The following is a 27,878-nucleotide window of genomic DNA, read 5'->3' as shown; positions in this document are numbered from 1 at the left end:
AGCCCTCCCAGGGCCTGGCAGCCACCATAGCTGTCACAAGTTGGGGCAGGTCTCAGCATCCTCCCATTTACACTTCAAACCGGGGCAGCCCCGGGGCTGGGTGAGACGGGGTGGCCCGGTCGGGACTTGGCCACCCTGGGTGGCTCCACCAGGGTGGTGACAGAGGGGTGACAGCAGCAGGACCCTCTCCAGGAGCAGAGCACCCACGGGGACAGGGGACAGCGTGATGCCCCAAAGCTGGCGCTGGCACAGCAGGAGGTGGGAGGTGACGGGGAGCACCCCCACCCCGTGCCACCCCGTTACCCCGCGGCACCAAAGGGCGACGGGAAGACACGGTGGGAGCCGCAGGCGCTGCGCCTTTACACAATCCTGCTTTATTTACCCCTTTGTACAAAACCGTTTTGCCCCACTTTATTTTACAAAGCCGCCCCTGGCCCTCGGGAAGGGAAGAGGCGGGGGGGAAACCCCGCAACCGGGGAGCACCCGGCCACTCGCCCACCCCTTCTCGCCTCCGTCGGGGCGGGGGGCAGGCGTGGGGAGAGCCCCCCCGGCAGGGCGAACGCTCCCCTCCCTGCCCCGAGATGTGGGGAGCCCGGAGACGGGGCGGAGGGGGGGTGTGTGTGTGTGTTGGGGGGGGGGGGGGGGATTTAGCCCCACGGTGGTGGTCTGGCCTGAAATCCCGCTGCCTCCGGCACGTCCTGCATCCCTGTCCTGCGACGGTTACTGCCACGGAGGAATAATAAATAGGCTCAGTGAGTAGGTAAATTCAGTACTACATATAGGGCTACAGCTTGATATATCCTCACTAGATAAAGAGGGGGGGGTGTCCCCCCCAGCTCCTCGCATACCTGCACTCCCCCTGCGCCGGGCGCGAGTGCTCAGGAACTGGGTCCGGCTCTGCCCGGCCACCGCAAGGGTGGGCAGAGGGGTGGGGGACATGGGGACAGGGCTCTGGGACAGGGAGAAGGGCTCGAAGGGCAGCCCGGACATCCCCCATCCCCCCAAGCTGTGGGGAGGGAGGTGGGATGGCTCAGCCACCCCTTGCCCAGGGCTCCCACCGCTCGCGGTGCCAGCACCCTGCCGGGGTGGGCACCCATGGTGTCCCCTTTTGGTCACCACCCCTGGCCAAGCACCTGCGGATGCCCCCCCAGCTCCCAGCAGGCATCCCTACGCACGAGGACCGTGGTGTCCCTCTGGAGCCACACCGGCCAGCCTGTCCCCCCATCCCTCCAAGCCCAGAGCCCCCCCCCCCGAAGCACCCCCCTGTGTCCCCTGCACGGCCCCCCAGCAGTGTCCTTGAGCCCGGGTCCGTGCGCAGCCCAGCTGAGCCCGGCTGCCCGGGGTATACGGACCCAGCGCCGCGCCGGCCCTACAAGTACGTGTCCTCGCTCTCCCGGGAGCTCAGGCTCTCCTTGGACTGGTGGTGGGGGGAGACCTGGGGGTGCAGCAGCTCCCGGGCCGAGGCGGGCGCCCCGTTGCCCTCGGCGGCCCCGGGGCCGTTGGCAGGACCGGCCGAACCCTTTTCTTTGCTCTTCTCCTTGCTCTTGCGGGCCTTGGGGACGGGGGCAGGCCCAGGGGGAACGATGATAGAGGGGACGGGCTCCAGCGCCTTGCGGGTGGGGGGCTCGGCCTCGCTGATGGCCTTGGCGCCGTGCAAGCGCGGGGGGGACTTGCACTGCAGCTCCCCGTGCGTCTCCCGCCACTTCTTCAGCTGGATCAGGTGCTCCCGCTCGATCTGACGCTCCGTCACCGGCAGCTCGATGACCTGTGTGAGGAGGGGGGGACACACAAACTCGTGCCATCAGCGTCTCCCCCAACAGCGCCAGCGCCAGCTCTACACCCGAGCCACCGGGGCAGGGTGGGGGACACACACACACCCCCCCTCCCAGGGCAGGGGCAACCCCAAATCCCAGCATTTTGGGGATGCCAGCTCTGCCCACGCAGGGGCAGCCCAGTCCAGCAGCGGTGGCCAACTGGGTGGCACTGGGGCCCCAGACTCTTTCCCAGCACCTCACCTCCTGCACCAGGAAGGTCTCCTGCATGATCTTGGGGCTGAGGGCCCTCAGCCTCTCCATGGTCTCGTACTGGCCCTGGCAGGACTTGAGCTTGTCCGAGGAGCCCAGAGTGTGTTTGAGGAGCACGAGGCCCACGCGGAAGATGATCTTCACCCCTGCAAGGGGAGAGGTGAGGCAGCGAGCGCCAGGCAGGACAGGGTGACGCTGCCACCACGTCCCTCGGATGCTGTGGGGTGCCGGTCCGGCTAGCAGTCAGGACATGCAAGAGGGTGGATTTGGGATGCACGTGTCCCCTAACCCCCAGGAAAACAGCCCACCACAGGCACACGGCTGCCCCAAACCTGCCCTACAACGGCTCCCACGTGCCAGGCACAGGCAAGCGGCCATGGCAGCGCTCCTGCTGCAGCCCTGGATGCCATCCACGTGCCGCTGGGGCTCCAGCCGGTCACCCCAGGAGGAAGAGGAGGATGGTAGGGAGCTTCTACCTTCACAGAAGAACATGTCCCAGACACGCAGGACGGAGCTCCAGGGCAGCGTGCGGGAGAAGGCGCACATGAACCACTCGGTCATGTAGAGGATGGGGTCGATCTTCTGCTTGCTCAGGTGTTTGTAGGCCACGGGCGAGACCTTGTGCAACAGCGAGAAGAGGATCTGCCCGTCCAGCTGAATGGCCTCCTGCAGGGAGAACATCGAGAGCGCCGGTGAGCCCCTTAACCCCAACCCGGCCTTGGGATCAGCTCCGCAGTGCCCGTCCCCAGCAGAGGAGCAGCCCACCCTCCAGACCTGGCTGTGGGAGCCGAGCTGTGCCCCACGGACGCCGGCAGCAAAGCTACGCCGAACCCCCCCCCCCCCCCCCCCCCAACCCTGACTGTGGGATGCTCCTGGGGACCCTGGCACAACACGGAGACCGCGGAAGCACCCAGGATCTCCCCGAGCTCCCTTCTTTCTCCGGGGTGAGGAGCTGGGGGAGCTTTTGGGCTGGAGACATCACAGTGCTGAAGGCACCGCGGGCCCTTCACTCACCAGCTTCTCGCTGTAGTAGCCGGGGAGGTACTTCTCGCAGATCTGCACCAGGCACCAGAACGCTTGCTGCAAGCCAAGGGACAGGGGGTGAGCACCCAGGTGTCCCCAGGGGACGTCCCCGCAGCCCCCACCCTGCTCCCAGGGACCAGGAGCAGGCAAGCACACCTGGAGCGAAGGGCATCTCCTTGCACCAGCCGAGATTTGGGGAAAATGCCCCCCAGCACCACCCCCGAAGCGACCCACACCCTCCCACCGGTCCCAGCTCTCCGACCGCCGGGTCTCCCTGCCCTCCCGGCTGCGTGCTCATACCTCGGCCGGCATGTGCATGAGCAGGACGGCAGCGATGGGGGCCTGGGCCTGGCAGTAGCCCTCCTCCGGGCGGTACAACGTGTACGCCTTCAGCACCCGAAATAGGTCCTGCTGCCTGCGGAGACACCCCGGGGAGGGAGAGGTGGAGAGAGGGCTCTTCCCCCACAAGCCCACCTCGGTCCCTCGGCTGGGATCCTTCTTCCACGCAAACCCAGGGCTACGGGACACGATAGCCACCGTTCTGCTCTGGGAAGCTCTGCCCACAGAGCATCCCGCCTGGATCCAAGAGGCGAGACAGGGAACCCACCATCTCCCGGGGATGCTGGCTCGGGGTGAGCCGTGGCCGGGCAGTGACCCGGCTGCAACATAGCAGCACAGACGCTCCCCAACACGTGGGGAATGGCATTTCCCTGGTGAAACGGAGGCCGCAGCTGGCCACCTCCTCCTTACACCCTCCTGCCACCACAATTCCCACCCCGCTGGCTGTCAGAGCTGGTGCCGAGGGCTGTGAGCCGCACACCGAGCTCCTAGGAAGCCGTCCTGTTTTCAGCTGGTGCCTGGATGCCCTGAGAGCTTCAGCGTGTAAAGACAGCGGGAGACACTGCAGGGGATGAGTGCAAGTTGGGATAGACAGTGCCCACCCCACGGCGCTGGTCCAGCTCGGTGGCTGCTGAGGACTGGACACACAGCAGCTCTACTTACCCATGGCCTCCGCGTGAGACGAACATCTCGTGAAAGGGGAACTGCCGATGGAGATCCCGCTCGATCACATCCAGCCACTTCGGGTCCCCCGGGAGGAGATCCAGTTCCTGGGGAGGAGAGGATCGGGGTGAGCAGCCACTCCGACACGTGGGGCCCACAGCGAGTGGGCAGAGCAGCCACGGGGCTCTGCCCCAAACACAAGCCCCATCAGGTGGTGGGTTAGCCCACGCTGGCTGGGATGTGAGCCCCCTTAACCTCCCCCCACAGCCGGAACAAGCAACGTCTGGGAGCCCGACAGGTGCCCCAAGCCCTGGAGGGAGCAGAAGCCACCCTAGCACGGCCCCCCTCCACCAGCACCCCCTCCCCGGCGGCACGGGAAGGTCCCCCCCGGCTGCACTCACGTCAAACTTGCCCATGTTCTGCTCCAGCTTGACCTTGCTCCCGGAGAGGTACTGCCAGGCTCGGCCCCGCAGCGAGGGTGGGATCCCCTTCTGGCACCGCAGCCGGATCTGTGGGGAGAGACGCAGCCATCACAGGGGGGGACGGCAGAGCAGCGGGCAGTGAAGAGGCCCCCAGGGGCAAGATGGGAACCAGAGCCAGCACCGTGGTCGCAGGCTGGTCCCCGGCTGCCTCCTTGTACGAGGGGACGTGTTCCTGCTCCCCTGGGGACAGGGTGCCCGGCCACACGTCCCCTGATGGGGGCTGGCATCGTGCAGAGCTACGGGATAGCGTGGGGAGCTGCAGCCAGAGACCCCGAGGATCTCAGGAGGGATCTTGCTCACCCCCTTCTCCCCAGCATTGCTCTTAACGTGCCAGGCAGAGCTACACCAGCACGAGGGAGCTGCCGACGGCTGCCAGGAGCCCGGCCAAGGCTTTGCGGCTTGCAAACAGCTCCAAACAAGCCCAGCTCTGCCTCAAAGCAGGATCCTGCTGGGAGCTGGAAAGGCAAACACCAGAGCCAAGGCAGGGAGTGGGTGGCTCCCTCCCATCCCGGCACGGCCCATGGGCAGCAGTGGGAAAGCAAAGGAGGGCTCTCTGGCCCCCCGGCTGGCCCTCCTGCTCACCCACGGGGCCACGGAGAGCATGGAGGCGCACCCTGGTGAGCGGCTCAGCCTTCCCGCCTGCTCACCCCGGGCAGAAGGGCAAGCCTGGCCCCGGCTCCATGCATGGCCGGCTCCCGAGGCCGGCTCCGTGCCCACAGTTGGCCCCCGGTTTCCTTGGCACAGGGCACCAGCCAAGACCAAAGTCCAGGCGAGGCAGTGACCGCCGGTACCTATGCCGCGGCAGGGAGCTGGCTTAACCCTGCCGCTGCCAGCACCCCAGCCGGGACCACGACCGGAGACCCCCATGCATTCCGCTCCGGCTCCCGGGAAAGCAGCAGCACCACCTCCCCAAGGTCCTCGGCCAGGGCTCGCAGCGAGGTGGGGCACATGAGACCGGTGCTTTCAGCACAGTTACTCCGCATAAAGCCCTGCAAATACCCAGCGTGGCCTCCACACCTCATTTCCCCACTTGGGTGGCACACGCCAAGTGCCAGAGACGTGCCAAGGCTCCGTGAGCCCCGGCCGACAGCTCCCAAAGCCTCCCTGGGCCTCCCCTGCTTGCCCAGAGCTCCTTTCCCCCGTTTACCGGCATAACTGGGGAGCGGTTGTGCTTCCAAGCAGCCCAGCCCAGCGCGGTGGCAACGCCATGTCCCCAGGAGGGTTTGCTGCTCCCTCGCCGCAGCGCTGCTTGTTTACCCCGGGCAGGTCCCGAGCCCTGCGAAGCCTTTGTGCTCGCAGGAAACGCGGCGGGCGATGCCCAGGGCGGCTGCAGGGCAGCTCTGCCGCTGCTGACAGCTCCCTTTTCGAGCCGGCTCCCTTTCCTGCCGGCTAAGCCGCCAGGAAGGAAGCAAACCGCCTTGCTGGGTTTCGGTTCGGCAGCCCCTCCAGCTGGCCAGGCTCAGCGCCGCCGGGGCCAAAGCGGCTGAGCATCTCATCGCCTCGCCTCCGCACGGGGTCCTGCCGTCGCCCCCCGGGTTCCCGGGATTCCGCCATGTCCTTCCAGGGACAAGGGAGCACGTCTGGGCTGAGGGATGCTGAAAGCAAAGAGCAGTCGGAGCGCTGCCCATCCCCGGAGAGCAGCGGGAGCTGCCCACGCGTCTGCCCTCCTTCGGGATGGTTGGAAAGGGCAAGGGCCGGCACGCGGCGATGGCACGGCTCGGCGCCATGAAGGACGCGGGGCCGCTGGGATCTGAGCCAGGCAGGCGAGGGAGGGAGCGTTTCGGGCTCCCGGAGCGGTGCAGGTGTGAGTGAGCCCGGCAGGAGCCGACCCAAGAGATCCCCGGGCCGTCAGCCAACCCCGGTGAGGCAGCCAGAAAAGTACCGGGGTTTTTTCAGAGGCACGGGGAGCTCCTGCAAAGCAGCAGGGCCGGAGCCACGTGGCGTGGCCCCGTACCAAAGCAGCCAGGCTCCTGCCAGAGCTGGGACGGTCGACAGCATCCCTGGCACGCTTCCCCGCGCAGCCCCAGGGCTCTGGACGCGGAGCAGCTCTCTGGAGGCTCTGGGCATGGATTTTTTTTGCTGCAGGACAGACTATATAGCACATCAGCCCCATGGAGATCAGCCCGAGCACAAGGGAGCTCCTCTGCCAGGCATACGGCTGCCGGAGCATTCGCCCGAGCCCGGAGGCCATGCTGCGGCACGGCCGGAGAGCAGCGGAAACCGCCCGCAGAACAAAGCGCCCGCCTGCCGCGTCCTGAAAAGCTCTCCCGAATCCTTTGCGAGCGGCCAAGAAACAGATGAGGGATTCCTGCGTCGTTCACCAGGCACCGAGCGGGGATGGCGCTCCGGGAGCACAGCACACGGAGCGCTGCCAGGAGGCTCTGCCAGCTAGCGGGGAGAGGAGGAGGAGGATGCGGTGGCCCTTCAGCCACTCTCAGGCACTGCTGACCCTTGCCAGCAGCCTCATCGCGTTCAGCGGACCCATGACAGGAACTCGGGACTTGCTGCAGCCCATTGCTGCCTCGTTCACAGGCTCAGGAGGTCAGGGAGCACCAACGGACCAAGCCACAGAGCCACCCAGCACACACCGCCACGAGTCTCCTGGGGACCCCAGCTTGCAGACCAGTCTCATGCATATCGGGCTCAAACATTTCCTACCCGGAGCTTTTTTTGGTCTACAAGATGCTCAGAACAGAAGTTTCCATGACCAAACAATTCCCCTGGCTGCCTGCAGGCAGCCAAAGAAGCCCTAGGAAGGCTCCAGCCCGGCGGGGAGCAGACGGGGGCAGGAGCGGGCTGGCTGGGGGACCTCAGGCTCAGCCCTCCAAGCTCCAGCTTCCCTCCCGCGATGAGAAGCGTCACGGGGAGGGAACAGCCCATTCAAGCCAACGGCATCATCCAAAGGCAACACAGCTGTCTGCGGGGACCCGGTGACACACAGGCTGCCCCAAAGCCTCAAGGGCACCCTGCTGTCCCTCCCTGCCGCCTCCCCTGTCCTGGGGGCAGCCCCAGGTGACCAGGCCATCACTTACCTTCTTGTGTTTCTTGGCCATCCACTTGTCCCAGTTGTTGAGCATGTCCAGCCACTTGGACTCCCGCTGCCGTAGCACCTCCAGGGGCACCTCCTCCAGCCTGCGGGATGGGGGGGGACACAAGAGGCCGGTCAGCATGGTGCCGAGCCCTCCTCGCCTCACAGAGCCCCCCCCCATCCCCTCCAGCACCCTGCGTGCCCCCCACGGCTGGCTGGTTGCGCCCCCCACCCCACCAGCACAGAGCCCGGCTGGGCCACGCTCGAGAGCACCGGCGTTTCGGCAGCTGCCGGAAGCGCTCACCGCCCGTGAAATCACCGCGCCGGCACAGCCCCAACTCCCCAACAGTACCAAACCTCTGGGGAGCAGCCTGCGCTGCACCCACCGGGTGCCCGAGCATCCCTGGGGACCTGTGCCCAGAGAGAAGGGCACGCCAGGAAGGCGAAGAACCGGGGAGCGCAGCCAGAGCCCTTAGCTGAGCTGAGCGAGGTCCGATCCCCCCCAGCCCCCGTAGGAGGGGGCTGGCTGCAGACGGAGAAAGCCGAGGCCATAAGCATCATGTCATCTGCACGGCCCCAATCAGGCTCGCACCCCAAAAGCCTGGCGCTGCTCCAGGCCCGGCGCTGAGCCCGGCCGAGGGTCCCTCAGGAGGGAGGGGAGTGTTTTCCAGACGCGGCTTAGCCCAGCCGGAGAATCCGATTTAACCCTGCCGTGCCATGACACCAAAGCCAGCGAGGGGGAAGCCGGCACCGTGGCCTCCAACCCCCACCCCAGGCACTCTCTGCTTTTCATCGGCGAGGACACGGGGTGACACACAGCTCAGCCAGGCCCTGGGTGCGCGCATCCTGAGGACAGCGGAAGCTCCTTCAAGCCATCAGTGAAGAAGGGCCAATGTCAGCAGACCCGATGCCCTCCTGGGCTCAGCTCTGCACTGCCCCGTGGCGGGGTCAATCCCAGGAGCGGCCAAATTCTTTCTGAGGACGGCGGTCCAGGTGCCGAGCATCCCTCAGGGAGGTGCAGAGCCCCCAGCCCCGCTGCAGGACGCACAGGCCCTGCCTCTTCCCAGACCTCTCCACATTAGGAGCCGGAAAACAAGCGGCACAGAGAGCCCAGGGCCGCATCCAGCTGGCAGCGCTGCCCCGCTCCCTGCCCAGCCCTTCCCCGCCACGTCCCACCCACCGCAATGGGTCAGATGGGGCTGAGCACGATTGTTTCGGAGAGCAAACCCTCTCCGAAGGGATCCGCTTTCCTCGGTGCGGCCACCCCACCCTCCCTAGCGTGGGCTGGGCACGGCCAGCAGCTCCCTGGCTAGCAGCGCAGCCCGGCACAGGGACGGAGGGAGCGCTGGCCCCAAGCCGGGGAGGGAGCCCGGGCTGCTGGGGGAGCTGGGGCTCTGCGAGGCGTGGGAAGCTCGGGAGCGCTGGACGTTGGATACAGGAGCTGGCCGCAGGCCTGCTGGAGCCCAGCCAGCCCAGACTGGAAGCTGTTACCAGCTGATGGCTGCTTGGCAGCGGGCACAGAGCGAGGACCGGAGGCATTTCAGATGGCCGAGGCGAGGAAGATGGGGTGGGGGTACCCCAGGTCAGATGGCAGCGAGATGCTCCTCCGTCCCCACACTGTGGGTGACAGCCCTTCCTGGTGCCCCCAGACCCTCCACAGATGCTGGGACACCCCACTGGTCCTCCCTGTGCTTCCCCAAAACCCATCCAGCTAGAGGGACCCCAACTCTGCTGGCCACGGAGGGAGGCCATGCACTCCTGTCTATCCACACGGAGAGCAGATAAAAGCCATGGAGGAGGGCAGGATTGGGCCCCAGCGCATCCGCAGGGCACAGGAGGAAGGCTCAGTCCCCAGTGACCACAGCCACCATGCTGTCAGCACCTGCGCTCCAGCCGGGGGAGCCGCTGCCTGCTGAGCCCCAGGGACAGTGACATCCACCCCAAGCACGCAGGGACAGCCATAGGGACAACAACCGGGACACCAAACCGCGGTGTGTGGCCGGGACGGAGTGCAGCGCCCCGAGAGAGGAGAGGCCACCCCCCTCCTACGATGCTGAGCCACGAGCCAGGGACGGGGTTTATCACCCAGAGCGATGCACCTTGCCCAGCGCCGGCAATCAAACATCCGCTGCCTCCTCTCCCCGCAGACCGGCCGAGTAACGCCCACAGGCTTACGAGGGGCGAACGCTTTGCTGCTCGTAGACGGGGGACACTGAGGCACGGAGCCCGGCTGACAGCAGAGCACGCAGGCGGGTGAACCGCAGGGGAAGCCGCTCCAGGCAACATCCCAGCCAGAGAGGAGCGGGGCTGGGCTGCCACCCATCGTCCCCGCTGCGTTCTCCGGGCGTCACCGCGAAACCAGGGCCAGGAAGGCAAACACCAAACACGCTGCCGAACCAGCTCGCCGGCAGCCCGGAGCGCATTCCTGGGTGCCGGCACCACCCCGGGGCCCAACGCCTTGGCTTGGCGTGGCCGTAGGGTCGCCCATGGCTGGTTTTGGCCGCCGGTGGCTGATGTCGCCCGCTCCCGTGGCCGATTTCGCCTGCCCCGCTTCCTTCCCGGGCTTCCTCCGCCGACGGGGGCGGCCGGCCAGCACCTCCTCGCCAAGGGGCTACCGGTTCCCTTGGCAGCCCACCGAGCAACGGCCTGGCCTCCCCTCATCCGACGGCAGCCAAAAACGCCGCCGGAATCCGGGGTTTGGAGGAGAAGAGGCCTGGAGGGAACCGGACCCTGAGAGGGGGCGAGGAGGCCTCGCTCCCGGCCACCCCTCCCGCTCTCCGTGGAGGCGGGAGAGACGGGGAGAGGGGATGGAACAGCTTTCGGGGCTCTCCTTCGCACCCCCCGGCTGCTGCGGCCTCCTCGGCGGGCAGCGGAACCCGGGGCCGGCGGCGGCGCTGAAGGCCGGGGCACGGCCACCCGCAGCCCGCCCGGGGGGCGCAGAGCCGGGCCCGCCGGAGGACAACCCCCCAACCCCCGTCTCCGCCTCCCCGGGGCGGGAAGAGCCGCTGACGGCCTCCGCCGGGCCCAGGGCGGCTCCCCGGTCCCGACCCCCCCCCCCCGGCCCCGGCCCCGGCCCCACTCACGGCCCCTCAGCGCTGCGGCTGCCCACGATGAAGCCGAACTTGTCGACGCGCCGCTCCTCAGGGCCGCCGCCGCCGTTAATCTCGGAGTCGGAGCCGAGGGAGCTGAGCTCGTCGCCGCCGGGCTCGGCCAGGCTCTCGCGGGTACCGGCCAGGCTGTGGTGGCGGCTGCCGGGCGAGCCGGGCCCGCCGCCCCCGCGGCTCTTGGCCATGGCGGCGCGGCTCAGCGGCGGCCCGGCCGCTCCTCCATGCCGCGGCCACGGCGGCGGCCACGCCCCCCACCGCCCTCCGGGCCACGCCTCCGCGCCGGCACGCTATTGGGCGGGAGAGGGCCTCCCGCCAATCAGCCGCACGGATGGCGACGAGGAACCCGCCCGAAGAGGGAGGGGATTGGTCAAGCAGCCCGGAGGGAGCTGTCCGTCAGGTCTTGTCGTCCCAGCCCGCGGCGGTGTCAGCGAGGGGGCGGGGCCACGTGAGCCGGAGGGCGGGGCCAGGACTGGCAGCAGGAGCGGGTCCGTACTGGGACCAGGCTGAGTCCACAGCGGGGCTGTACTGGGATGGTACTGAGATGGCACAGAGGCTGTACTGGGATGGTACTGAGGCTGTACTGAGCTGGCACCGGGGCTGTACTGGGACAGTCCTGGGATGGTACTGAGGCTGTACTAGTACTAGGACGTGCCCTGAGATGGCACAAAGGCTGTACTGGAATGGTCCTGGGGCTGTACTGGGATGGGCCTGAGAGGGCACAGAGGCTTTACTGGGATGGCACTGGGAGTCCAGGGAGGCTGGATGTGCGCATAACTGGGACTGAGGGCGGGTAGTGCTGGGACATCCCTGGGGCTGAACTGGGTACATACTGGGAGAGGGCACTGGGAGGATCCGTTGGCAGCCAACGGCACCCATTGATCCCTTGGCAAGCATGGCTCGCCCTGAAACAGCCCCAGGCCCCAGAACACCCCAGGGCTCCCAGCCTTCAGCCCAGACAGGTCCAACTGGCCCAGTTCTTCTAAAAATAAAGCACAAAAGGATGAACGAGAGACGGGGTGGTGGTGCCGGCTGGGGGATCTGCTGGGACCTGCCCCGGGGTGCAGCCTGCCGCACTCCATCCCACCCCCGAGAGGCTTCACGCTGCCCTGAGCTCCGTTTTCTCCCTCCAACGGCAAAGCAGCGGCATTCCTCGGGGCCAAAGCAGCAGAGACGCTGCTGAAATTGCCCAAGGACTGAAGCTTATTCAAGTCAGCAACAACTCACCCGACTCCCGGCTTTTTCGGGCAGCACAAGCCCTGCGGATCCTCCCGGCCGAAGTGGAAGGCTCCAAGATAACGGTTGTTTTCTGCTAGATATACACACACACCGCCTGTTACGACATTTATCGGTGATATTTAGATAGAAAGGGGCCGGCGAGGCTCCACGTGAGCTATTCCTAGCGGGAAGTTTTCCTGTGGGAGCACCGGGAGCTCAGCCCCACCGGGCTGGTAGAAGGGGTTTGGGTGAGAACAGCCCCCGAGCACCAGCGCAGCACGTGGAGGAAACACACGTGGGGGGAGCTCGCGCCACCGAGCACAGCTGGAGAAGAACAGCTGGCTGACCTTAAGCCCAGTCCCATCGCGTTTGGGCCCCGCACCGGATGCAAAAGTGCGACTTCTCCATTTCAGAGCTTGCTTAGCAATTTGGTGTTTTGTTTTGTTTTTCAGTCAGCTCTAGAAAACACCACTCCCTGCCCAGTTTTGTTTTCTCCAAGACTGTAGAATCACGGAACGGTTTGGGTGGGAAGGGACCTTTGGAGGCCATCCAGTCCAACCCCCCCTGCCAGGAGCAGGGACACCTTCGACTCCAGCAGGTTGTACCTATCCTCTAGTTTTCAAAAGCAAAAGTGAAGTCATTATCGCACCCTTCTTCAGGGCACCAAACACTCTGCCCACATGTGAATACAGCAACAGGAGCGAGCTGCCTTCGTGTGACACAGAGGCAATCCGTCAGGGGCAGCAGCTGGCCACCGCGGCCGGGGGGGCCACCGGCCACCTGGGCTGGGCCAGTGCCAGGCTCCTTCCCTGCAGCACAAGGACAGCAGGAGGATGCCGGCTCTTCCCTCCCGCTTCATCCCTCTCTCCCCTACGCGCTGAACGAGGTAAACAGGATGTTGCCATAACGCCTGACCACCACTAGAAAATAATCATAAATAAATCCATGGCTTTGGATGACCCCAAAAGAAGAGCAGCGGTACCCAAATCACAGGCAACCGCCTCTTCCTTGGCACATACATCTCTGTCGATTGACTTTGCTCTACGCACAGCATTTGCCGGACCTGTGTGCTCTCCAGAGCCCAGAAGCACCAGTTGCACCATCTACAGCGTAAAACACCTTTTCTGATAAAACTCCCACCAAGTTCAAAGCAGTCTTTCTGTCCCCACCCCCCGCCATAAAGCGTTCACACGTGCACGTTTTATATTCAGGAGTAACTGTGTAGCACTAGGGAAATTTTAACAACCCCCTTTCCTAGAAAACAAAAGGATTTCCTGTAATAAACTGCTTAGTTACAAAACCCCAATGTATCTCCCCGCAACCCACCTGAGTGCTCTGAAGCCAGGCACATCAGCACCTAAACCCCCCCCCCCTCCCCCCCCCAAAAAAAAACCCCAAGGAAGGGGAGACGTGGCAGAGAGAATCCTGCTCGGAGACGCGTGTTTATTAAACAAATCACAGGCTGTACAGAAGCAGCACGAAGCTGTTTTAAGTGCGCAGAGACCCAGATCTGCATTATCGCAGGGAACAGCCACGTACGCTCATGCTGAGGGAGGATAAATTTCCAAGCCAGGGTCAGCGCGAGAGGCTCGTGCAGATAGATCAGAGATGGAGAAAGAACAAGGGGCTTAATAAGCGCGTCGAGAAGGAAGACGTTTTCAATTAGAAAAAAGCTTAAACGAAGCAGCAAGCACTGTAGTCGGACAGATGATGTTCTTGGTCAGCGTAAATCCTTTAAAGATGGATCTAGGCTAAGCTGGGCATGACCTCAATGCCGCTTCACGGGGGAACTCAACGCGGAGCCAGCACTCAAGCAAAGCACCCGTCACTAATAAACCACTGCGGTTAGGTACTAGGTCACTACACTGACACATTTCAGGGCTCTACCAACCTCCCCCCCTCTCCTCAGCCACCCAAACACAGGGTTCACAGTCTCTCTTTTCAAACCAGAGCTGGCAGGCAGTCGCAGTAGCCCCGAAAAGGCTGGAGGATTGGAAGGGTTGGGGTTACACAAAAGGCAACGCAGCCGCGTTATGTCTCTGGGCTCCAGGGCTCCTATTTCTTTCTGCCTCCTCTTTCTTTGAGCGCCAGGTGAATCAGGGAGCCGCTTGTCATGTTGTAATAAGCCAGGGAGTTCGAATCCTTGATGAAGATGCCCTGAGGGAAGGAGAAAAGAAAAAAAATATAAAATATCAAAACCTCAGTCACGGCAGAAATCTTCATGCTGCTTTCCCACAGACCCGCTTCCCCCCCGAGATGGAGCCCTCCCAGCCCTAATCCCGGAACAGGGTGACGACAGAATGCTGCTGGCTTTGAAAAACCCCGGAGAGAGCCCAGTGTCTCAGAAGGTGGACACGCTGGGAACGACGCAAGAGTACAAACAGACAATATACACTATAAACCTCTACAAAAATATCTATAGTCACCACCACAAGGGAAGTTATTTAGGCTCCATTCCCCCCATTTTTCTTTTCCCCCTTAAAAACCCCATCAGTTAAGCTTCCCTTCTTGCTAAGGGTTAACACATTATCTGCCCGTAGCTGAACTCCTGAGGAGGTAAGTGCACAAAGTTCAATGCTTAGGCAGCAGGTTGTGCCCGTGCACATGCATGACTGGAAACAAGTTATTCAATAGGAACTGTGCCTTTCTAACAGCTCCGGTCTCACGAGGAAGAGAGAGAGAGAGATCTCTTCCCTTCAGACGTCTTTTCAGACCCGCCAGAGTTTCAGGGTAGTCTCGCCCACCATCCAGAGCACAGATGACAGATCAGCGGAACCAGACCGCTGTATTTAAATGTCAAAAAACCTCCAATAAAATAATAGGCTGATTTGAGAGAAAGCCATCAAGCTTCGAGGACCCATCTGCAGCAGCAACAACGTGAAGATCCACTGATGCCACCTACTAAAGGCCTGTCCTGCTGTAACAGCGCACGGTTCTATAACCAAGTGTGCTGTACAGACAGGAGAAACATTCCCGGTGCTCTTCCCAGTACCTCTGTAGATACATCACAACTTCTTCTTGTAAAAAGGCAGTTTGCATGTGAGAAAGCACCGAGGTAACAAAGAGCATCTGAAGGGCTTATACCCACCTCGTACTGCAGCTTCTGTTTCCCAGCCGGCATCCCTGTGGCCTCGTGGATCTTAACCTTTATAACAGACACCTAGGAAGAACCAAAGAGCTTGCTCAGGCTTTTTCTCCTCCCCTCCCCCGCTGTACGGATGGGCAGTACCGCTCCCCCAGTCACCCAACCCTGCTGGGAAAGAGGCTGCAGCGTGGGGAACATCCAGGGTTTTATAGCTCCTGCCATGCAGGTCAACCGCTCTTCTCAAAGCGAAGAAACTGGGCAGGAAAACAGGAAGGGGTAGAAGCCAGGTTAATAAACTACATGCCTGGTCTGACAGCGGCAGGGTGAACACCAACACTTGGCCGTTCAGTTTCCATTCTGTCTTGTCCTGCATGTTGGGAACCTGGACTTTGACCGTGACCGGACCCTGGAGGAAACAAAGATAACGTCTCTTACAGGCAAGGAGACTCAGGACTATGATAAAAGAGCGGCAGACAAATTATTTATAAACACACAGCGGCAGACAAATTATTTATTTCCAAAACTAGCCACATATCTGGACTTCTCAGTGAACATGCAGAAATGTATTTGCCTCAATGCTGAGAAAATTACTTCACTGCTACCAAAATAAAACACTTAGCTGGATTTCTCCTTCTGCGTGCCATTCCCCAAGCATCACACGCACTACTGGTACTGCAGAGTGAACGTATGAAGCATTCAACAGGAGACGGCTCTGTGCAGATGTCCAGGAAAACCACAGAGCCGCCTTAAAGGACTTAAAACCCAACGCGCGATGATGGTACTCCTCAGGGAGAAATTCAGTCCAACATTTAGTTCATGTTTTTACAGAATATACCACGTTACCATACTGTCACGCTGACATTGATATATTCAATCTCCTTGCACCTCCAGCTTAGCACTCCTCTGCTTAAAAGCTTATTAGCAGCATTAGTTCTTCTTTACATTATTATAAACCTGCCTCTCGCTGCCCTTAATTGCGGAAGGCTCATCGTGCTGCCTTCGCATCTGCATGTAGTGCTGCACTGCTCTTTCCAGTGAAATATAAAGCAGTTCAGTTTGCTCGGGAATGACAGCAGGAAGGAGCCACCTCAGCAAGTCACCCCCTTGCAAAGATGATCAGAGGGCTGGAGCACCTCTCCTATGAGGACAGGCTGAGAGAGTTGGGGGAGTTCAGCCTGGAGAAGAGAAGGCTCTGGGGAGACCTTAAAAGCCCCTTCCAGTACCTAAAGGGGCTCCAGGAAAGCTGGGGAGGGACTCTGGATCAGGGAGTGGAGCAATAGGATGAGAAGGAATGGGTTTACACTGATAGAGGGGAGATTTAGATGAGATATTAGGAGGAAATTCTCTCCTGTGAGGGTGGTGAGCCCCTGGCGCAGGTTGCCCCGAGAAGCTGTGGCTGCCCCATCCCTGGAGGTGTTCAAGGCCAGGTTGGACAGGGCTTGGAGCAAGCTGGGCTGGTGGGAGGTGTCCCTGCCCAGGGCAGGGGGATGGAATGAGGTGGTCTTTAAGGTCCCTTCCAACTCTAACCATCCTATGATTCTACGAAGTACTCCTGCACATCGGCTCCCCTCAGTGCAGTGAGCTGGCGTTCCAGCCCCGTCGGTGAGAAGAGGCCAAACAGCCCAGCAGCGTCAGGAGCCAGCCCGCACAAGTACCTTGTTCCTGCGCAGAAACTCCTCCTCTGGAATGAGGCTGTCTTCGCTCTTCAGTTTCTTTGAGACTGGCTCATCTTCCATGGGTGGTGGTGGGTGAACAGGAGGCATCGGTGCCGGGGAGGGAACCGGAGCCACGGGAGGCGCAGGGACAAAGGCTGAAATGGGATGGGGAGACACCACACAACCTGCCGTCATCCACTGAGTACAACACAGACACTCCCTTACACAAAGTCTCTTTTAGCAGAGCAGTAAAGGCTGAAAATAAATGCTACGATATGCGGAGGAAGTTAACACAACCGACAGTAACATGCAAACTTCAAACGTTCGGAGATCTATTATATTGGGAAACAGTCCAGGAAAAGACAACAAGCGGCCTAAGAGCTTCCTGCAGATCTCCGCAAAAAAAGAAAACGCTCTCAGTTTGGCATGCAGCGGTGCCAGCACCTCGATTTAAAAAAGGAAAAGAAAGGGAAGAATTGTTTTTTACATTGTGCTTTTCAACTTAAAAGCACCTAACGCTATGAAGCCACTATGAGGAAAGAGGGCAGCCAACAGCTTTTCCTCTCACAGCAGCAACTTCTGTAACAAGCTGTAACATCCAGTGAGGTGCTGGCGGTTCCTCTTTGCTATGGTTCCTTTTGGAAAGCAATGTGGGTTCTTAACCTTCACCTGGGCATGCTCCTGGGGACACAGGCATAAAATAGGCGAGAGAGAATTCTCTCTACTTCATGCTGAAGGAGGAGCCTTGACCCCAAAAGCAGTACTGCTAGGTAAGTCATATCAAACACCCCAAAATTCTTAACGATGGGAGTTAGGCTCTGCAATCCCAACTACATGCCAGTATCAGAGGCACAGAAGGAAAAAAAAAAAAAAAGAATCAAAGCTCAAGCCCACATTATAGAGAAATCAGCTGACAATTAACAAGAAAGAGCAGAAGTTACTGACCTGTCGGTACTATCATGGGAGGTGGGCGGGGGCTCATGATGGGAGGAGCAGAGGGCGGCATGGGGACCACGTTGATGCGCGGGGTATGGATTATTGGTGGCATTGGGGTGGCTATGACAGATCCTGGAGGCAAACGGACCACAGAAGTCATCGGGGGACGCGGCATGACTGGAACTGCAGAAACAACTGCGGCGCGAACGGGAGGGGGCATCTGGAGAGAGAAGGTAATTTTTCTCAGCAGGTTCATGCAGGAATGGTCGGTGCCGTTCACAATCCTGACTCAAATAACCAGGGAAACACACCACCGATTTCTGCTGGCCAAAGACCAGACCCTCAGCAATCCCACCATACGGCCAGCCCGAGCTGCCTGTAAACAGGCACAGAAGCTTCATTAACAGATTAAACGGTTCTTCCTTCCCTCATTGCTTGGGTAGCGGAACACAAGCCACTCCGTGGTCTTAAAGAAGGAGCTATTTCAGAGTCAGGCAGCAGAACCCCTGGGAGAGGAACACTGACAGTGAGTCACCTGCGAACGTTTCTTACCTACAGCTACTTGTGCACTGCATCATGCCTTTAACACCTAATAAAAGGTGCTCTCTCCCTCCGAGATCTCACTGCCCAGGTTCTTCCTCTGCCCTGCTGACCAAGTCTTTTTGATACCTCTAAGGACAAAAAAACTCCTCCTATTTTCCATTTTTAACAGCAAATTCAATAGGGTTACTTTGACATTTCCAAATTACTCCTAAACCATCTTCTTCACGCAAAATCTGCTTCTAGACCAGCACCCTGCTGTCATAACCCTTGACCTTCGTCAGGACTCCCTTCTAATTAACTATGGCCACAGTAATTTGCTTTTGGAAGCCCAAACACTCACTGTGGGTGGACGAGGCACGGATGTGATAGGCTGAGCGCTAGCCGGGGGATTTGATGCCGATGAAGGAGGGGGCGGCTGCGGCATTTCATTGGGTTTGCTGGGACCTATCTTCTCCTTGCTGTCATCTTCTGGCACCAGTCCCTTGGCCTTATGGATAGCTTCAATTTGCTCTTGGAGAGTAATATTGGCCTGAGCAGCCTGCTGTGTGCGGGCCATGCTGCCTGAGTGGCCATCCCAGGTCACCTGAGAGGATAAAATAAAATCAGAATAACCCCAGCCTGTCCAGACTGCAGTGCGAGCCACAAATAAGTCGAGAGAGCAGCTTTACAGCAAGAACAGAGTTCAAAAGACTCCCGCCTCTCGGAGCATTCATACTACTACAGGAACCTGTTAAAAAAACCAAAACCAGTTTCCACTCTACCTTTTCCTCCGGTTTCTGGATTTCTTCTTCACCAATCTTTTTACCAATGGCAGTTTCTTCTACACCGAAGATATCAGTACGGCGCTCTGCCAGCTGCTTCAAGCTGCTTTCAATATCCAAACCTGCAAGCAAAAAGAGAAATTCTTATCTTAAGTGATATAATCAAAGTCAAACACGATCAAACCTCTGTTGACGATCTTTAAACTGTTTGGTACCTAATGGCCACGTGCTGCTCTTTCTAAAAAGAGAATGCAACTGAAAACAGCAGCTAATGCCCTTTAACTTTATAGAAAGGCTTCAATGTACTGACGACAAATGTATCCACAGAATCAGCACATTAAGGACATGATGCAGAAAGCTACACTGAAGATGGTCCTTATTGGTGGGACATGGGAGAGTGAGGAGGCATGCTAGGAGGTCACAAAACTCATCTAGCAACTGGGTTTTGCAAGCCACCTCAGATGCTGGAGCTGACCTGGGGCATAGACCTCATCATCACTCTGCTTTTCACGGATGGATCGATCACGCTGCTCCAGCCACCGAGGATCCAGGAGACCAATTCGCATGTGTTCTTGCATTTTACTGGCAGGAATTTTCTCTCCAGTGATAGGGGAAACAAGATACTCATCCGGAGCTGGGGCGGGTGGTAATGGTTTTGAGGCTAGAAAAACAAAACCACACTGTTAAAAAACACATCAGAGGATGCAGCCTAGAAATAAATGCTTTCAGTGATTATTCAAGAATACAGCTTTCCTTCACAAGCCGGATTTACCTTTGGGATCGTAATCTTTCCGCACAATGACCTGATCTGGTGTGGGAGGAAGAGGTGGTGGCATCGGGGTTTCTGGAGGAGGAGGAACCTTCTGACCTTCATCTTCATCATCTGAGCCCTTATTAAAAAAATATATTTAAATAATAAAATAACCATGACCAAGTTCCAGTGGTCAAATACCCACACATAAAATTTGAGAAAGGCATAAAAATCCTATGCAACACTGGAAGAACCGATTATGCAGCTTCAAAGCAATGGAGCTATTTTGCCTCTGGACATCTATGCTACAGTGGTTCCTCTGCATAATTACGATTCAAAAATTCAGCTGACCCAGAAGAGGAAGCAAATGCTCCTCAGCTTCCACATTACCACACCATGGCAAGCAGGGGCTTATGGTTAACCATGCTCTTGTTCCTTGTTACCAGAAAAACAGCTTACATACAGTGGGTAGAGGAAGAGCCTAAAATGAGTCATCTTTTTACAGTGTTTCAGACTCTGTGCAGGAGAAAGTCCAAAAGGCTTGATCACAGGAATATAAGATCTACACCATTAGATGACAAAAATACCGGATATCTCTCTTGGAAATTGTACTGTCATGGAAAACATTAAAAATACCATATTCCAGAAGAAACAGGTTGTTCTGAAATTCCATCATAAGGAAATCTCATTTCCTCAAGAAACTGGGGAACTTCTTACAGTGAAAATGAAGAGCATCATAAACCACACAAACTTTATGGGACAAGAATAACGCTGATTCTATTGGCTCATTACCTCATCCATATCCTGCACTTGTGTGTCTTGATCCAGCTGGGCTGGGGGCTCATCTGTTTTCTCTTGCTTTTCATCTTCCTCATCTGACTCCACCTCCATCTCTACCTCCTCACTTTCTCCAAACTTCTCATAACGCTCCTGGATCAGGATTCGAGCTCCCAACTCTTCTGGAGTGGTGGGAGGAGGAAAATTCCCTACAATGCAGAAAACAGAGCTTCTGTTACTCTATCCCATTTCATTGGTCAATGCACAGACAGAAATGTCAATTTATTGAATGAAAAGTCGTTTCTTTACAAAGCAGTGGCATCAAAATATCCTGGGAGCCAAGGTATATAGAAGAGAATGGATGGAGGCTGTACAGACCAACATCAGCATGACACCTGAAGATGAAGGTAGTTACAGGTGAAAGTACCACTAGAAAGTGGGACAAGTTCTACTGCCCTGGTGGAAGTGGAAAAGCAGACACTAGTGCAGTCGTGAACTTTGTGCAAGGAGAACACTACCAACTCCAGAAAAAAAGCAGCCCTGCACACTGTCACTACAAAGCCTTCCCCTTCATCTTGAAGGATATGCAGCTGCAAAACCCAGTGTATGTCTAAAACCAGCATTTCAGGACGCACTCCCTACTCAAAGGGAGCAGAGTTTCATAGAGGTTACAACGCTTAACTTCATTACCTTGCTCGTTGGGCTGAAAGTCAACTGTTTCCACGACCACAAAGTCATGCCAATCAATCTGGGCATAAGCAACACGCTCCTTTTCCTTCTCCTCCTCTTCCTTCTTTCTCTCTCGCTCCTGGAACTTTGCCCACTCCACTCTGTAATACACCTGCACAGGCAGACGTAAAGCAAGCACGAAATGTCAGTCAAGAAACACATCAGTGTCATCTCTACAGCATCTGGAAGTTTACGGTACCAATCCTTTCAGGGCAGTTAAACAAGCGCTACTTTAGAGGCCTGGCACAACAAAGAAATATTTCTACGTCATTTAGAAACTACAGTTTTGCCTGTTGAGCAATGTACTGCACCAGCTTTGTAAAGCGGTGTTCTAAAGCTGGAACTGCAGACTTCTTGAGCCAAGACCAAGCCATCCAGGTATGACACGACTCGGGTATCGCTGAAGATTCACAGCCAGCAAAGAATTCCGAGACTTTATCACAACCTTCCCAAAGCAAAAGCAGTCTTTGTGATGAAGACAGAAGTAAAAGTAACAAAGAACAGCTTGGAAAGACTGTAAGTGACTGACGTGTCACAGTGAAGTTGTCAGAGGAAAACATTTTACTTTGTAAAGTCCTTGGACGTGGTGTTGTGCAGTATCTATGCCTCTGTGCTGCCACAAGTAAAATACCCCCAATATAAACACTAGCTAGCAGTTTAAAGGCAAGCTTGGGTACGCTGTATTCAAATGGCTACAGGGGACACGTCCATTTTATTCTCTGTATATTTGTATTTGCTGCCAATAAGTCAGAAACACGCAAAGAGAAAGAATTCACAACATAACCAAAATGCTTCAGGAATTGTACAAAATTTCTCATGCAATACCTGATCTAGGACTTCCTTGGGATTTTCGGCCTCTTTCTTGAGTTTGAGGAGCAAGCCTTTTGGTGGGATCAAGATCTGAAACACATTTTGCATGACAGTTGGTGAAAATTCTTTTTGCCAATGCCTCCTTAAAAGCAATTGATCACTTTCCACACCAATAATATCAGCAGCCCTCTGGGGCTACGCTCCATTTATTCTATTGCAATCCTCTTATTGCTCACACTTGCACTTTAAAATATTCACTCTTGGCCTTCTAATTACCCTCCATATTTAAAAAACACAAATTTTACTTATATTGCAATAGTGTCTGATATATTTAAGTAACAGCCTGCTGTGTTCAGCGCTGCATGTTGCCAACAATGTACAAGATATCCACCCAAATACTTAAAGGGCAAGACTTAAAGGATGGGTTCCTGGGCCCGCACATATTTCTAGTCTGGCTGTTTTGTAGGGCTTCAGTAGTCTTCAAAAATCAAACTTGTTGCAAGTAAAGTGCCAAAAGTACCTTTGTGTACTGTTCAACCAGTTTAGTGAAGTAGTTAAAGAGACTGTGCTGGGGGCGAAGGAAATCAAACTGGTAGTTCCTCTGCTCTTTCTGCATCAGCTGAGTCAAGAACTGCCGCCCGTTCCGAGCCACGAACTGTGCTGTGAGCTTCACCACGTCCAAGTCAAAGGCTGAGATTGAGGGAGGATCTGCAATGAACTCAAACTCTGGAGGTGGCTCTTTTGGAACAACTGTCTCCTGGATCACCTGGGCCTGCACCTGCAGAGCAGAATGGAGATGACTCAGTCACTAAAGAAAGAAATTGTTACCAAACGCTTGGGAGAGCCCATTTTCCCTTCAGCTGCTGCGGGAAAGCAACGTCAGTATAGATATCCTGGCAGCTGCAAGGATGAGGAAAATTAGTACCACAGGGTATATCTGGACACCTGTATTTAGGCCTACTATAAAAAAAAAAAAAAGGTTGCTCCAACAGCTAACAAAACTGGAAACTATCAGGACTTCACTATAATTCTCCAGGACTGTCAATACCCCACAGCATGACTGCTGGCCATACAAAGCATGTAAAAGACTCAGATTCAGTCAGTGTGCTTTTTCCACCCAGAATGTATAAAGGCACAACTAAATAAGATTAGCAACATTTTGTACTCCACTTTTTAAGGGGAAGTTGATCCTTCCGGCAGAAAAAAGGGAAACATTTCTACAAAACAGTGCACGCAGCAAGCTCAAACTGAACTCCAAGGGATTCTAAAGACTTGCCTATGGCAGGAGTCCTAAACTCATACAGTCCAAGCCATCACTAATGCAAGCACTGTACCAGTCAATACACAACTAAACATAATTAAAACAAACAAGTAGAACAACATAGTGGCTCTTTCACACACAACTTTTGAGTTACCAGCAACTGAGGGATGCACACCTGCACCAAAACAAAGTCCCAGGCACTAAACTCCAAGCCTCTTTTTGCAAATGTATAAACACCTCCTTCATTTGCCTTGTCTTTCAGACCTCCTGCTTAACATAAGGATGGGACACAACCAGTTAGAAGCCAAGTTTTCGACCAAAGCGAAAAGGAATACTCACCTTCTGTGGAAGCTGCTGCTGAGCACTTTGCTGCTGTTGCATGACTTTGGGAATAGCAGCCGAGGGCTCCTGTGCTTTACCCTCTTTGAACTCGCTGACTTTGTGCCGGTAGTATGCATGGTAAGGATCATTGGGGTTCAAGAAATTGAACTTAGGGTTATTTATTTCATTCTGACGAATTCGAGCTTCAAATTCTGGACCATTTCTGGGGAGAAAAAAGATTATTTAGATAAATGGGCATCAACTCAAGTGCAAACGTTCCCTTCACAGTAAGATACGTTGATGCATCAGCCCCTCAGAAGACAATTTTCTCTCCTACATGGAAGGAGTTTACGTCTCTCGAAGTAACTCATACCCGATGTAGCAGCCAGCTGTACGCTGACAAGTTAAAGGCATTTGTTCTGATTTAGGCTATAAAGCTTCACAGTTAAAAACTCACACTCACAAGTGTTCCACAATTTCATTTGATATAGACAAACATAAGATGACTGACTGGAGTAGACAATTTATGGGATGAAGTTTACAAGTTACTTACTAGACTAATTTTATTTGCTCTATTAAGAGGCTTTTAAAGACTTTTCCCAGAAAGTTCATATAGGGAAAATGTAGGTAACCATCAGCCTGTGCAGAGATTGACCACACCGGAGCGCTGCATTTAGGACAGCCCTAAGTTTTAGTTCAGGTAACATCCACTCCTCCCATGAAAAGTGCACAACCATTTATTTCAGGGTAGTTTGAGAAAGTTAACAGCTGTTGTAGTGTGTTTCTCTTTATAGTCTCTTGATGCTTCCAAGTCTTGTTTAGACACTCCGCCTCTTCCAAAAGGAGGTCTGTACAATACCAAAGGATAAACACAGCCCTTTCCTTATCCTCAAAGGAAGCCAACACTCCTTGGCAGCGTTTTAGAGATCAGTTACACAATAAGTGCCTTTGACAAGACCAGCATTTAGTAATTGTCTCAAACTCACAGCAACAACCATCCATTTTAGCGAGGCAAAAGCACGCAGCATTCAGCCTGTCTGGATGCCATGGAGGTAAAGAATTCGCACAGCCAACTGAGGGCTATTTACCTTCCGTGCTACTCGTACACTGCAGGAAGACCAGGATCCAGTCCCCTGAGACCTCATGCAGAGATGAGACAGTCAGAAATACTCCAGCATTAAAAAACAACAGAGGAAGATGGCCTACATAGCACTAACAGCTTGCACTTGCAGAATGATGACATTAGGAAAATGGAATAAGCCCAAGCGAGTAAAATTTATTCAACTTTTAGGCTCCTTTCCTAAATTTGTCATCTATACTCATGCTAATTGATCTGCTACAGTCAACAGGGGATAAAATACCATACACGTCACGAGCTGATTATCTATCCTAAGAGAGGCTCAGACTGCTCTCTGGAGGCACGCGCTTCTCTCCCTCTGGCTATCAAGGGAGAGAGAGAGGACTGAGGCTTGGATGAACACACGTCCCAGCCGCTGGCGCAGCTTACCAAGCTGTACACAAACAGGGATGGGACTTAACCTCAGGGCTCAACAAGCAAATGAGCACCCTTGTAGCAGAAAGTTCATCACCTACCATTTGCCTACACACCATAAAACAGTCACGACTCCTCTTGGCTTCATCGCTCAACGGAGCACCTGTAACGAAGATCCCTTTCTACCTGGAATTTTGTTTCCTCTTCAGATCATTCACAACATGAACTGTTACCTGGTTATTGCTGCACATGCTATAGATTTTGCCAACGACTTTATTCTACTTAAGACACCCTTTGCTAGAAAAACTGTGGTAGTAAATAAAATATTGTCCTTTCTTTCCCACAGTCTCACTAGTGCCGACTCAATCCTTAAAATTCTTCACACAAAGTCACAGGACTGTGACCTGCTTCGGTGTCTGGAGCTGCGCAGACATTAGCACTGAAGAGGAGAAGCATGAAAATCCCAGGAAACACAAGGCAACACCAGTGTCATTTACCTGGCTACAAAGCTGGCAGTCTTGTCCACAATATTCCTCACCTCTGGAGGAGGGTAAATAATTCCTACCACAGGCTTGGCTGGTGCTGCTTCCTCTTTTGGTTCCTCTTCTGGCTGTAATAAAAGCGTATATATACACATATATACAGTCCACTGTACTACTGCCTCACAACTATAGCAACTATTCAAAAGGTGACAAGGTGGTGGCACAGGAGGATACCTTTCATTGTGGTGTTCGCAATAAGTCAAGATACTAAATTCAAATAGCCCAAATCAAAACTGAAAACAAACGAAGGAACTAATAATAATAATTACTAAGTAATATTGAGTAAATGTGCTATATTCCAGCATCAGGGGGTAAAAAATAGCACATTAGGCTGCAAACCCAGACTAGGTTTATTTTCAGGTGACTGAGTTGGAAAATTCATCTCCCTTTTCTCTCAGCTTCCTCATCTACATTGGGAGTAACAATCCTAACACACCTTAACAAGTTGTTCTGCAATCCCATGCTTAATGAATGCCGTGTAAGAATTAAGTATTCCAAACAGCAATCCAAATGGCACACAGGACCGTCTATCCTCCTCCTCAGTGTGCGATTTATTGAATTTTTCCTGACACAAAGATCTGGTTTAACAGTCTGAATCACCCGTCCCACAAACAAATTCCTCGGCTTCTCAGGGTGGGAGACGACGTTTGTCTGCTTGTCAAGGGCACCGCTGCAGGGGCGGGCACAACAAGGCAACAAGACTCCTCCATGGGAACCAAAACAAGTCCTCCTGGCATTTTTACTATCTCAGCCTTGACCCTGAGTAGGTTTATAAACACCGAGCCAACAGGCAGCGTAAGGGAATGGCTGTAACAACACATGTAGGAATACTCTGCATTGCTAAACAGGTTTAGAAGTTATGAACGTTCATAGAAGCCTGTGGGACTGCAAGAAACTAGAATCTGAATTATTAACTCCACATTAAATAAAACATAGCTTTTAATCCTATTACAGTTACATCAAAAGCTGTTTCATAGAGAAAAGCTTTGCAGGGCATTTTTCTCACTGATATTATAGGAGGACTGAAACAAGTCCCAGAACCCTCCCTGTGGATGGTTTTGTCTTCCAATAAGACCAGAAGCTGCTCTTTGCGAGATACTAAAGATGTTGCTCCTCCTGCCTCACCAAGTAAGTTTGAACAAGAAAAGCCGTTATAAAAGAGAACAGGTCTATAGGAAATATTTTTAATCTTAACAGGGACAGTCAGGGAAACTTTTAAATACTACTAACTCTACTAGCTCTGCAAAATCCATAGGAGCTCCAAGGCAGAAAATGCTTTCAAGTCAAATACGGTCTTAATAAAGTGTTAAGAGAAAAGCACTATAAATATTTCTAGTTTTCATTCCCACTACCTCCGAACAATATAATCTTGAGGAGCTAAACGATAAGGCAACGCCACGCCTGAGAGATGTTTTCATTTAACCGCGATGCTGAGTTGCCTTGCTAACTTCTGTGCAGGAAAGTCACCGGGGTTTTGGGGAGGGGGGGACACCAGTTTTCCTCCTAATTATGTTAGCTACACCAAACCACCCAAGACTGTCAGTCAGATCACCCCCTACACCGGCTGGCTGACGCTGGTGTGGTAAAGCCGCTGAAGGTGCGCTCAGGACAGCAGCTCCAGCTACACCCCAGCGGCCAGGAAAGCTGGGAAAAGGCTCCTGCGGAGGCCAGTATGTCCAAGACACAACAGAACGGGGGAAGGAAGAGTAAAAAGCCAGAGACCGACATAGCCCCAGTGAGCCCCACTCCCCCTCCCCCCCGCCTCAGCGCGGCCTCCCCCCCTCGCCCGCGCGGCCCGCACCGGTTTGCTCTCCGCGGGGGGCGCTGGTTGCGCCGGAGGCATGGCTTGCACGGGTCCGGCCGGCATGGTGCTCCCTCAGGACAGGCGGGGAGCGCTTCCCCGCCGGTGCCGCCCCCGGGCCGAGACGAGCAAGAGCCGGAGGAAAGCGACGAGGCAGCGAACGAAATGGCGGCCGCACGTCAGGCGCTGCGCACGCGCGCCGGAAGTGACGGAGAGGGCAGAGGCTCAGGCGCAGGCGCAGCCCGCGGAGCGGCGGACGGGGCAGGGCGCATGCGCCGTGGGAAGTGCCATTAGCGCGGCACACAGGGGGGCGGATCAGGAGGAGCGTACCATTACTGGGGGCGTGGTCTCCGCGGAGGGGGCGTGGCCTGCGCGGTTGCCATAGCAGCAGGCGGCGGGTGGGCCCCTGTCGCTGCGTCCTCTCCCAGGCTCCGGCCCGGTGCCACCTCTCCCGGGATACCCCCGGTCCCTCTGGAGCTGCCCGTCCCCCCTGGGGTCCCCCAGCCCCGGGAGCCCCTGTGCTGGTCCAGCGA

General features: G+C 56.0%; 2 protein-coding genes across 3 annotated transcripts; both read right to left on the bottom strand.

Annotated features, from left to right (window-relative positions):
• Nucleotides 1–1,272: 1,272 nt before the first annotated feature.
• Nucleotides 1,273–10,907, bottom strand: TBC1D10A (TBC1 domain family member 10A). Of its 2 annotated transcripts, none has more exons than XM_082491440.1 (9): nt 10,643–10,907; nt 7,564–7,663; nt 4,451–4,558; nt 4,050–4,156; nt 3,348–3,462; nt 3,039–3,104; nt 2,501–2,690; nt 2,016–2,170; nt 1,273–1,765 (listed from the first exon to the last, which is right to left on the bottom strand). In XM_082491440.1, the coding sequence occupies exons 1-9, from the start codon at nt 10,849–10,851 to the stop codon at nt 1,370–1,372; spliced, it is 1,446 nt and encodes a 481-aa protein (XP_082347566.1). In that variant the 5' UTR covers nt 10,852–10,907; the 3' UTR covers nt 1,273–1,369. The 2 variants fall into 2 exon arrangements, with proteins under 2 accessions (XP_082347566.1, XP_082347567.1); XM_082491441.1 differs by having other exon boundaries at nt 3,348–3,387; nt 4,143–4,156.
• A 2,397-nt stretch (nt 10,908–13,304) lies between these two features.
• On the bottom strand, nt 13,305–27,505 carry SF3A1 (splicing factor 3a subunit 1). The gene is made up of 16 exons (XM_082491736.1): nt 27,346–27,505; nt 25,500–25,612; nt 23,529–23,733; nt 22,449–22,706; nt 21,944–22,018; nt 21,080–21,230; nt 20,405–20,598; nt 19,634–19,751; nt 19,337–19,522; nt 18,862–18,983; nt 18,441–18,683; nt 17,567–17,777; nt 16,622–16,776; nt 15,271–15,372; nt 14,970–15,041; nt 13,305–14,038 (listed from the first exon to the last, which is right to left on the bottom strand). The coding sequence occupies exons 1-16, from the start codon at nt 27,409–27,411 to the stop codon at nt 13,937–13,939; spliced, it is 2,373 nt and encodes a 790-aa protein (XP_082347862.1). The 5' UTR covers nt 27,412–27,505; the 3' UTR covers nt 13,305–13,936.
• Between the last annotated feature and the right edge of the window lie 373 nt (nt 27,506–27,878).

This window comes from Vanellus vanellus (assembly GCF_965231255.1).
Source record: "Vanellus vanellus genome assembly, chromosome: 16".
Lineage (NCBI taxonomy): Eukaryota > Metazoa > Chordata > Aves > Charadriiformes > Charadriidae > Vanellus > Vanellus vanellus.
The sequence above is the reverse complement of the archived record's forward strand: the minus strand, read 5'-3'. Positions and strand labels throughout refer to the sequence as shown.